Source organism: Apaloderma vittatum, unplaced genomic scaffold, assembly GCF_000703405.1.
Source record: "Apaloderma vittatum isolate BGI_N311 unplaced genomic scaffold, ASM70340v1 scaffold7895, whole genome shotgun sequence".
NCBI lineage: Eukaryota > Metazoa > Chordata > Aves > Trogoniformes > Trogonidae > Apaloderma > Apaloderma vittatum.
In genome coordinates, this window is record NW_009718701.1 from 1 (window position 1) to 11,220 (window position 11,220).

Consider the following 11,220-nt stretch of genomic DNA (forward strand, 5'->3'; position numbering starts at 1 on the left):
CAGGAGTGCCACGCAAAAGGCAGTCACTGCTCGCTGCCTGCCCTGCCGGCGCTGCGGCAGAGACCCACGCTCGGGGCTCGATCCATCCAGGTCTCCCAGGGTTTCGGAGACAACTCCCTGCAGAGAACCTGTTTTACCAGCCGCTCTCCACCAGTCAACAACTCCTCCAACATCGGTGGAGGAGGTGAATTACCTTGGGCTGAGTGGGAGGAGGCTGGCTCCCCGGGGTCCAAAACCGCCACTAAAAAACCTCCGTCTGGGCGCAGTCCAGCCCTTTCCAAAGAGCATGGGAGGGTGCCCTGCCCCATTCAGCCTTTTCTGCATCGAGCCATCACGGCCTCCCTGTCCTTCCGAGGTTTTGCTGCAGCAGAGAGAGCTCATGAAGCCTCCGAAGAAGAGGCTGGAGCGTGGCGGTGGCCAGTTTTTGGGTGCTGAAGCCGTGTGCCCAGGCTCATCCCGCGCCTGGACCCAGTCCATCAAACCTTTTGTCCCCTCCAAGCAGGTCCCGAGACCTCATCCCCCTACACCCAGGGCAACACTCTCTTTCCAAGGGCAGGTGTGAAGGCAATGGGGGGACTTTCTTATCGGGGGCACCCAGACAGAGCAGAGCTGGATCATGGTGGATCCCTGCAGGAAAACTCCTCCAGGACCCCCTGAGCACAAATTTGGTCTCTGATCCCAGTGAGATCCATCCAGAGAGCCTGAGGGACTGGTTATAAGACCGGGCTTGCCACACATGCCTTCAGCCCACAGGGGTGTGCCCAGGACCTGAGCAAGCAAAGGAGCTATTTTAATCAAAGGTTCCTGATTAAAATCCCATTTCTAAGAGATAGCCCTGTCAAATGAGCTGTCCGCTCTGAGCAGGGCTCATTCTCTATTTTTCTTTCTTCTTGCAGTAACCAATTGTCACTCAAATGTTTTCATACATACAGAAAATTGAGTTGTGGCATGAGGAAAAAAAATAAAATTACTTAAATAACCTTGCAAGCGTCCCACTAATTGCTGACAAACTATATATAGCAGTTCAGCATCAGTAAACTACTACAAAGCAATAAACCTTTCTGATTAATGCACAGAGAGCACTTCACTTGCACAACTCATTGCCAAAGGATATCACTGAAGCAGAGGACTTAACAGGATTTTAAAAAGGATTAGACCGAACATGGTGAAAGAACAGCCCCAGCTAGGATCTACGCAGCAAAATGAATATAAAACAGTTCGTGGTTCCTCTTGTTATTAAGATGAAGACATTCTAGACAGACATTTAGCGGCTGGGGATTAGGCAGAGGACGATCCTCAGTGACACTCGCCCCTCACGCTCCCCCAGTCTTTATTTTCAACTCAGAGTTATGAGCTGAATGTAGTTTCCTCTTTATTTAAGACATCTCAGTGGGTTTCTCCTGCATGGATTTGCCTGGTTTCCCTCAAACCCAGAAAAGCTGTTACTGTAAAAAAAACATCCTTCATCAAGGAGATCCCCAGGTCTGTTCCCTCCTCTCCTTTAACTTGGACGAGGTTCTGCAGAGCTGTTTGGTGACACAGAGCATTGATCTCTCATGGTTTGAGATTTTTGCTTCTGCAGAACATTTAGCTCATGATTTCCCTGATGTTCCTCACCTTGTTTCACGTCCACCATAACCCCAAGCTATCACTCCCAAGCAGTCAATGGCCAGCCCAGAGCCCATCACCTCATGTTGGATTTCTCCCCCTCCGTGTCACTTTATACTGCCCCAAACCTCAAGTCTTGCAACATCCTTCTGAACAACTATGTCATCAGCCTTCATCTCTACTACGCCAAATACGCAAGAATTATCAGCAGTATTTGTTATTTCACCTTCATTTCCTATCTGCTAATTGATTATTTACCTCTAATTGCACTTGCCCTCTTACCCGTGGCTCACCCAAAGGTCTTTACTTCTGGAAATCCAGGAAAAGTCTTATCTAACAGATAGCCCTTATCCACAAGCTCATTGATGACTTCAGCTGCTTTGTGAGACCAGAATTCTCTCCACAGAAGAGATTTTGGCCACCCTGAGGTCATCATGGAAGCCCAGACCAAGCTGCAGGTCTGCAAAGCTGATGTCCATGCATTGAAGGGGAACCACTCTGACGTTTATCCAGGCCACCTCTGTGGATCAGGCTGCCGTATCTGCTGTCCCAGATCTACAACCAGGAGGGGAAAGTTACGTGCTCTTGGCTGAGGGAGTGTGCTGCGTGCCGGCAAGGCTCTAGCCTAAATCCGCACCTCTCCTCGGCTCTGCCCAGGGGTGGCTTTCCAGGGCTCTGCCAGCAGACCTGCACCTGCTTGAAGGAGCTCGGGGCGGCCAGATCTTCGTCTCATGCAGATCAGCAGAAGACACACATTTATACCCACTAAGGAGCTAGACCAGTATCAGCAGGGTGGTTTGTGTTCTTTTTTTTCCCTTGGGAACAGTGTCCTGTGTCTCATCCCGATGCAGAGCCTGTTTCTTTGGCCACAGGGCAGTGGAGAGCTTCCAGTTTCCACAACTGTGCTCTAATTAGGACATTCCTTCACCTCGCCCCGGGGCCCAGCGGTGAACCCTCCACCTCCACCCTTTTTGCCCATACCGATCCTCCAGCGTTGGCCACAACTCAGCTCCTCCCTCGGCAACCCGGGCTCGTCCCCGCCATGGTGGAGCAGAGTCAGCAGCCATCATCTGCCCACGCTTCCCAGCCAGGCTGGGGCATGGGGCTCAATTGCCAGAAAAAGGGTTTTTTTCCCCTTTCCTCAGCTGCCATCCCACCACTGTAGTGGGGGTCCCGCCAGCAAATGATTCAAAAAACTGTGGTACCCCAGCACATGGAGCTCTCCCTGAATCCCCACACTGGTCCAGGGCTGTCCTTCCCCACCTTCCACTCCTTCATCTTCTGGGAAGACACATGTGGTGCACTAAAACAATGATAGCACTGTGAGAAGGAAGCCAGAAAGTGTCTGAGATAGGCGTGTTTGCTCAAAAACTAAACCTGAGCACAGGCTTTTCTGTAGGAACGCAACAACCATTGCCCAAACTGCCTTGCACCTAGCTAGCAGAGGCCTTTTTTCACTTCTAATTTTGTTTTTAAGAAATGGTTTAGAAAAATTTCAGTTCAGAAATGCCATCGTGATGTCCCACAGACGCTGTAGTGTCCTTCAGCTTCCCATTCTCCTCTGCAGATTGGCCTCCTCGGTAGATGCCATCTCCTGTGATGCCCCAAGTCCAACAATGAAGAACCATGGACATGCCCCAAAAGTAGTGTCAGTAAAAACTTTTGAGGTCACAGCTCGAGTATGTGTGACTCATTGCCAGCAGCTCAGTGGCAGACTGAATTCCTCATAACACGTGCAATTAGTTGTGAGTAATGAGAAAGCCCCTCTGATGTGAGCAGTGAGAGGGCTCAGGCTCTGCAAGGGAAGATGGCCAAGACGGACGTACCCAGCTCACGCCAAGTGCCGTACCCCAGCCCAGCCCCTTTCCTTTCCATCCCTGCAGGACCTGAGCCTGGAGGGGAAAATGGGGAAGAAACTCCCCCATTCCTTCCCATTTTACACTGCAAGGGACACACAGGACCCGCAGTGACAGCTCCTGGGGTGATGAATTGCTTGAAGCAACCTGGTGTGGTGGGAGGTGTCCCTGCCCATGGCTGGGGGATCAGAATGAGATGATCTTCAAGGTCCCTTCCAACCCAAACCGTCCCATGCTTATTGTCACCTGGGAGGGAAGCAGTGGTGGGACTGCAGAGCTGGATGGCACAAGGAAAGCCAGGTGCGTCCTGGGGTGAAAGGCTCAACCTGCCCCTTCTGCCAAGGGGTGAGCTGGGCTTGCATCTGGCCCAAAGCCACAGAAGCAGCTCCAGAGCAGAGATGGAGAAGACTTGGCTCCCAGTCCCACTATCTTATCAGGAGAGCCTCATGCTCAGAGCAGAGGGTTTCATTTTTCTCTCGAGACTCAATCTCTGTGAAGAGATGGGGGTTTCCATGTGTCTAATAAAACTGAAATCCATAAAGCTTTGTTTTCCCATGACCAATCAATGTGGTTTTTCACCAGAGAAAAACTGAAGGGGGACATGGTGACTGGGGAGCGTTGTACTTCAAAATTAGGGGAACTTGCAGAGTGAAGAGTTTGGGGGCTGGGTTTTTCTCTCAATCTAAACTGCAAGGCAGCCATACAAAGTCATCTACAGCCCACAGCATGAGCGCCTGTGGCCTGTGGGACCTTGCAAAGCACCCCCTGGCTGGTTCTTGTTGGAGCTGGTGAGCCTGGAGGTTTTACAGAGGTTTCAGGTGTCTTGGTGTGCAGGGCGTGAGGATGAGGCGCAGTCTGGCTGCCAAGCACTGAGCAAAGCTCAGTCCCACAGCAGCCGTCACCCATATTACCTTTCATCTCACTGCCACCACTCCCCTCCCCGCAGATGCCACCCTTTTTTTTTTTTAATTACCAGATCAGCATAATTGCGCTAAGCTCAGAGCAACTGTCCTCGACCCAGACTTAGCTCGCCGTTTTCTGCTTCTGTCCCAGGTCTGAAGAAGGCTTTGTTTCCGTGAAGACTCTCTTGCATTTTCCAGCTATACCAGTTGGTCAGGTAACAGTTATTACCTCTCCCTACACACCTTTCTTCCTCTGCCAGGATCGCTACTGAGTGTGTGAGTCCCCTCTGGGGATAGCGTGAGCGGCGAGATCCCAGGACGCTGCCTCGGCTCAGCTCCTGCTCGGGCAGCAAGCTCAGAGGGACAGGAGCATAACCGAAACCTTTTGGCCTCCAGGGGTGGGGCAGATTGGGCTGTGACAGCATCACAGGATCTCACCACACATGGTCTCCGATCATCTCCAAGAGGCGACACACTTGGGTTGGCCAAGGCTCTTGCCAGGGTTGCTCCTGCCGGGAGCCCGTTGAGGTGCACAGGGCGAGGACGGGCGGGCAGCAAGTCCTGGCACCGTGCTTGGCTGCAGCCAAATTAAGCTTGGAAAGGAAGAAAATAAAGAGTGGAAAAGGCTCTGTGTGTTGTGCAACTGCTCTGGTTGTGTAGGGAGTGGTCCTGGCCCCAGTTAGTGCGGTGCTGGTGAGGGTAGAGGGGCAGGTAGAAAGGCAAAGACTGAGCATCTTCTCTCTCTGTGGGAGTGAAGACGAGTTTTGCAGCTGACAGTCACCCCTGATGGAACCCTGGCTTTGGGAAGAGTTTTCGTACTGAGTCTTAAATTCTCTGTGAAGTTGCTGCTGGGTGCTGTGGCAGCCTCAATGCTAATGACAACGTTAGAAATAAGTGTTCCTGTCAGTCGTCATCTGCCCTAACCCTCCTTGCCCAGGGATGAAAGGGAGTGGTCCGGCTCCGTATCCCTGAACTGGCCGAAGCAGGGGATGTGATGTCCAGAGCAAGCCGGCCGTTCTGCCGGGCTGGAGCCCAAACCCAAACCTACCTCCCTGCGATGGCTGACCCTGAGAGAAAGAGCCACTGAGCCACCCGAGGCCACCAAGAAAGTCCTGCAAGACCCAACTGCGTGGGGACACCTTTATCTGTCCCTGAAGAAACACAGTGGTTTTCTGGGAAGACAAAGCTCTCTGGGAGATGGCACATTTTTTGACGCTGTTTCTTTCCAGCTCCTGTCTGGCGACTTGCACTTTGCTCCCAGTTTATATCATTTCCCGTACTTTATGAGTTCTCTTCACAGGGCCTGGGCTGTGCTGCAAAACACCCACGGTGTGGCACAGGTTTGAAACCTCCAGATACCTCGGGGACATGGACAAGGCACTGTTATAACCACCGAGAGCACCGAGCCTCAGCACCTCCTGCAAGTGCAACCAGGAGACCCAACGTGGTGCAAACTCTCACGAATTCTCCCCTCCAGCCCTGCTCTGGGAGTGAGCTGGAACATTCCCAGCTTCTTCCACCCAACCACCTCCAGTTTGGGGAGTTGTGACATAGGAAATAATGGGATTAGTGGGGAAGCGCGAGTTGTTTGGCCTGAAAAATGGATTCACCTCAGGCTGTGGCGCGTGGGAGGGATGGCCTGTGCATGGGGCCAGGGGGTCTCAGCCAAGCTGGCAGGGCACCAGGGAGCAGCCTGAAGGCCTGGAAAAGATGACCCCAAAGCAGATCTGGTCCCAGGGCCTGCTGCTAGCCTGAGCACCAGCACTGGGATATTGCAAGGTGGAAGGAAAGGGCCAGGATATCGTCCCCACCGGGCTGTGGACCAGCACCCGTCCTTGGCCAATAGCCCCAGCAACAAGCCCACGCGGCGCTCTGCCCAGGAGACAGTTCTTTAATAGGCATGCAGTCGTACAGGTACACCTCAGGCTGCACCCGCTGGAGGGTGGGGGAGTGGGAGGACCAGCAGCCGTCCCCAGGGTCTTGGGAGGGGAGGGATGGCCAGTGGCCCCTTGGAGATGCGGGTAAGCCGCTGTGCTGGGGCCATGCGGGAGCAGGGCTGACAGCGATGCTGAGGGAAAGAAGCTCAGGTCTCCTTCCCACTTAGTTATCGATGTGTTTCAGCTCAGTGGTGAGCTCAGGGTAAGGGTGTAGAGAGCACAGAGGGGCAGTGCAGGAGGGGCAGGCAGCAGGGGTGGGGAGGCTCTTCTTCCTGATGCTCCTGTGGGATAAAAAAGCTGGGGCCATGCGGGAGCAGGGCTGACAGCGATGCTGAGGGAAAGAAGCTCAGGTCTCCTTCCCACTTAGTTATCGATGTGTTTCAGCTCAGTGGTGAGCTCAGGGTAAGGGTGTAGAGAGCACAGAGGGGCAGTGCAGGAGGGGCAGGCAGCAGGGGTGGGGAGGCTCTTCTTCCTGATGCTCCTGTGGGATAAAAAAACAGAGCAGTGAGGCAGAAGAGGATTTTTCAGGCTGAAGTTGGCACCAGCAACGCCCAGGCTGTGCAGGATGAGTGTGGTGTGGGCAGCAGACCCCAAGGAGCCAGGGAGGACGAGGTGGGAGAGGAGGATAGCTGTTGGCAAGGGCTCCATGGCAGGGAAAGGCACCCAGCCCAGGTGTGGGGTGGGAGACAAGGCGTTCGATGCCTTTTTCTGTAAAGGAGGAGGCGATTTCTCTGTTGGCCCAGCCACAGGCACAGATGAGGGATGCTGCAGGGAGCATGGGGAAAGGCAGGGGTGAGAGGACCGGTCCCCTACCTTTCACTGGCCCGTGGGGGACTTGGCAGCGTCGAACATCTTCTTTCTTCCCTCCATCCCGGACATGGCTTCAACGTTCTTGCGCCAGTCACCCACCTCCACGGGGCGCTCCTGCCGGGAGGGATGGGGAGTAGGGGGTCACAGTGGCTGTCTGAGGGGGCAGCCCACAGCCCCACGCTGTCCCATCCCACTGCGCAGAGCCCTCGGGGAAATGCAGCTGCCCCGTTGCAAACGTCGCGTCCCTCAGAGCCAGCTCTGCCGTGTGTCTCTGCACAGGGAGCTGACCGGGGAGGTGGCAAACAGCTGTTGGATCTCCACCGGGAGGGCTGGATTGGGGTGGATGCCCTCCACAAAGCCTGGCCAAGCTGCATTAATGCATTAGAAGGCATAAAAATCCCAGAAAATTTCTTTAGGAGGAGGAGACCAGAGCACGGGACTTACTCTGGGTGTGCACCAGCACACCAGGGCAAATGCAAGCAAAAATCACATTCTGCACAGACCTCCCAGCCCACTTAAAACCTGTCTCCACCTTCTCTGAACTTTTGAAGGGGTCTGGGATCGCTGGCGTGACAGTGAGAGCCTGGCAGCCGCTGCCAGAACAGAAAGGGGAGATGACGGCACCTCTGGGAGCATGCCCAGGTGTCTGCTCTGCCAACCCACACACGCTCACAGATTACATGCCATGCCCCAAAATCGTCGCACGACATCTAGAATAAACTCAGGTCTGTTCACCGCCTGGCGTCGAGGACTGTAAACACAGCTCTCTAGGCAAAGGACTGAAAAAGTGCTATACCAGCAACAAGGGGAAGAAAAAAGGAAAAATAATTCAAGATTGAGCTTCTCATCCAATCTGCTGAGCTGGTACCAAAGGGTAAAACCCCTCTGGGGAGAGGCCCTGGAAAAGCAGCACAATTGCCATTGGGTGCCTGCACACCCTGGGCAGCTTTGGGCATCCCTGGTAGTGAGACTTTCCCCGCTCACGTCTCTGCAAAGCTGATGTGAACTGGGCTGGTTATCTCAAGCCAAATGTGCTTGCTGGCCTGGCGGTGTGTTATCTAATCTGGGTCTGGGAGTTTCCTGGGTGTTTTCTGGGTGTAATTGCACCAAACAGGAGCTCTCCTGGCTCCCTAGAAGACCAAAGACCAAGCTCTCTGTAAGTGCAGCTCAGCAGACGTGCCAAGGGGGCACCTGCTGAAAGACCCGCACATGGTCTGGGAGGGAGGAGAGTCATGGATGCAGCCCTAAATCTCACTTGTTGTCATCGACCATTTACCTGACCCAGACAAACTGCTCCCATGCGGTCCTACAAACTCCTGCCGTGGGTAGAGCCCCACAAGAGGCTTACAAGGGATGAGCACAACCCACATGGGCTTCACAGAGGACCTTGGAGAAGGGCAAGCGCCTCCCTAGGAAGTGTCTCCATCTCTGGGCTTTGGAAGAGTTACCCACCTTCTCCGTGTCCTCCTTCTTGACAGACTTCAGGTTGGCTCTCAGATCCATGGACACCTTGTGCTTGGAGCCCAGCAGAGCCCTCAGCATAGCGTCGGCAGAGACGCGGACTCGCCGCAGGGGGGGTCGCTTGAACTTTCCTCGGAGATCAAGCACTTTGATTTTCAGATCTTTAATCTGCAGGTGGAGGAAAGGAGGAGTGGGAGGCCATCGCACGGCTGCCTGGCACAAAAAGCTCCTGTGTGAAGCAGGAGTCTCTGCCAACACTGAGCCCCAGAGGGGTCTGTGCCTCTCCTGCAGCTATGAGGACCAACTTCACCACCTTCACCACCTTCACCACCTTCACCACCTTCACCACTTTCACCACCTTCACCACCTTCACTGTCCACCTGAGCACAGAGCTGTTGCCATTGCCTTGTCCCAGCCCGCTCAGAGAGCAGCTGTACCACAAGAAGGAGCTCTCAGACCCACGAGGGATGACTAAGAGAGCGAGGAGGTTGCCTGTAGACCTAGTGGACACCCTTGACACAGGGATGAACCTTGTGTTGAGCGATGCCTTGCAGAGCAAATACCAACCCTTAGATAACCCTGGTGCATGTCCCACATCTGAGCTCAGCCCAACCCATGTCTGACCCCCATCGAGGCCCAAGCTGCCATCAGGGGGGGAGTTAACGTAGAAGCAAACAGCTCGTCCTGCCTCCTACCTCCCGAGTGTTATGGTTGCACTTTGCTTCGATGTCATATCTCTCTTCATCCACGATTTCAACCTTCTCGTGCAGCTCTCTGCACAGGTCCTGGGGGCCAAGCACAAGAGGGGAGCGGTGAGTGATGCTCCTCCCTGTTCCCAAGGAGCTCGCTTCACCCTCGGACATGAGAATACCTGGAGCTGGCTCAAGGAGAGCCCACTGGTGCGCAGCGGGGTGATCCGCTCTGACAGGTATCTTTCCTTCTCTGACTGCTTGTCCACGATCTCCTGATCCCACTCCTCCTTTGCTTTTGCCAGCATCAAACTCTACGAGCGCAAGCAAATGGCAGAAGTGTGAAGAGGCTCCTCCGTTCCCCTCCAAGCCTCCTCATGCAACATCTGTAGGCTGGGACGATCCTGTCTGGCTCTGAAACCTCCCTCCTGCTCCACCTGTCCTCCCAAAATCACTGAGCTGCTGCAACACACATCAAAAAAATCCCTACAGCTTTTGTGTGGTGGCCCTGAAGGCAGGGGAACAGCACAGCTGGAGTTACCACGGGGCCGCGGTGGTCCCAGAGGAGGCTGACGACAGCATTTTATCTGCATTGCTTTGCTCTGTAAATGATCCTCCCAAGCCAAAATCCAGGGAGCTCCCAAGCTTGTGCTGCAGAGCTGCTGGGGCACAAACACGAGGTCTGTGTCTTCAGAGCTGAAGGCGTCGGAGTCTCTCCCCACCTCAGTCAAGTGAAGGGGAGGTTTGTTTGGGGCATGGACCACGAAGCCCACATGAGTGAGGGGTTTTGAGGAGACGAAAGGTGGGAATGGGAGCAGTTCCCCAAGGCCCATACTTCTACTCTTCCTCATCGCTGTCCCACCGACCACACGCTTCAACCCTGGCTCCTTTGCCCCAGCAAGACAAACCCCAGGGAGTTTCCAACCCTCAGGACTCACCTTCAACAAGAGTTTGCGTGAGGCTGTGATCTTGGATTTTCTCTAGGGGAAAGGGGAGAAAAAAAACCAAACCACCCGTGAAAACAAACTCACAGCAAACGCAGAATAACATCGAGATCGCTCCCGAAAGGGAAGGCACTCACCTCCCTGCAGGCAGGCGTGCGTTCAGCGAGGAGCAAAAGGAACAAGAGGAGAGCACAGGGCATCAGTGCATGAGAGTCAAAAAGAGGTGACAGTCAAGAAAAGCATCCCCTGTTTCCCTGTTTCTGTACCCAACAGTTGCCAAGCCAGGCAGGTCAGAGACGACGGTGCTCTCTGGCAGTGCAGTGGGCATTCGGAAAGGCAAGATGCCTCTCCAACGAGCCATCCCGGTGCCCATCCTGCCAGCCCCAGCTCAGTCCCTGCGGTTTGGGCCAAAACACCCCAATTCACGTGCTGCCCAGGCACGGGGGGCTGGCACACAGCGTGCTCAGATCCCACTCGGCTCGGCGGGGCTGGGGCCTCTCTGTGCCGCTGCTCGACGAAAGCCAGACAGGGAGTACGTTCTATTTGTGGGATGCACTGAAAAGAGCCTCCCGGCAAAGCGAGCGGTGCTGCCCACGTCGGATCCCTGTCTTAGCATCTAGGAAAGCTCCGAGGTTTGAACTGGGACATTGGAATCGCTGAGAAGTTTTATTTAAAGGTAGTTTTTGCATGGGGAATGGCACAGAGATTCTGAGCACAGAACAGTCTCCAAACTGAACCCTCTCTCAATAAGGACCAGAGGATCAGCTCCAGTAAGAGCAGCCCAGCAGCTGGGCAGGCGTCACCAAAACCTGAGGGAAACTCGTGCTACTTACGGCTCTGGCATTGTGGTGGTGTGCTGTTTGCCTGAAAGAAAAAAGAATAAATGAAAGAAAGAGGCTGAAACAAAGGAGCAAATTCCAAATCCAGCCAAATCCAGAAAGGTCCTGAGGTCCGGTGCTGCCCCATGCTGTCGGCGGAGGGAAGCAACTCCGCAGCCTCTCCATACCGCCACC

The 11,220-nt window shown here is 54.3% G+C and overlaps 1 protein-coding gene across 1 annotated transcript; it reads right to left on the reverse strand.

Moving 5' to 3' along the window:
• Positions 1–7,119: 7,119 nt before the first annotated feature.
• On the reverse strand, positions 7,120–10,237 carry LOC104274644 (troponin I, slow skeletal muscle). The gene is made up of 5 exons (XM_009870337.1): positions 10,202–10,237; positions 9,446–9,577; positions 9,270–9,359; positions 8,566–8,742; positions 7,120–7,227 (listed from the first exon to the last, which is right to left on the reverse strand). The coding sequence occupies exons 2-5, from the start codon at positions 9,569–9,571 to the stop codon at positions 7,120–7,122; spliced, it is 501 nt and encodes a 166-aa protein (XP_009868639.1). The 5' UTR covers positions 9,572–9,577; positions 10,202–10,237.
• Positions 10,238–11,220: the final 983 nt, after the last annotated feature.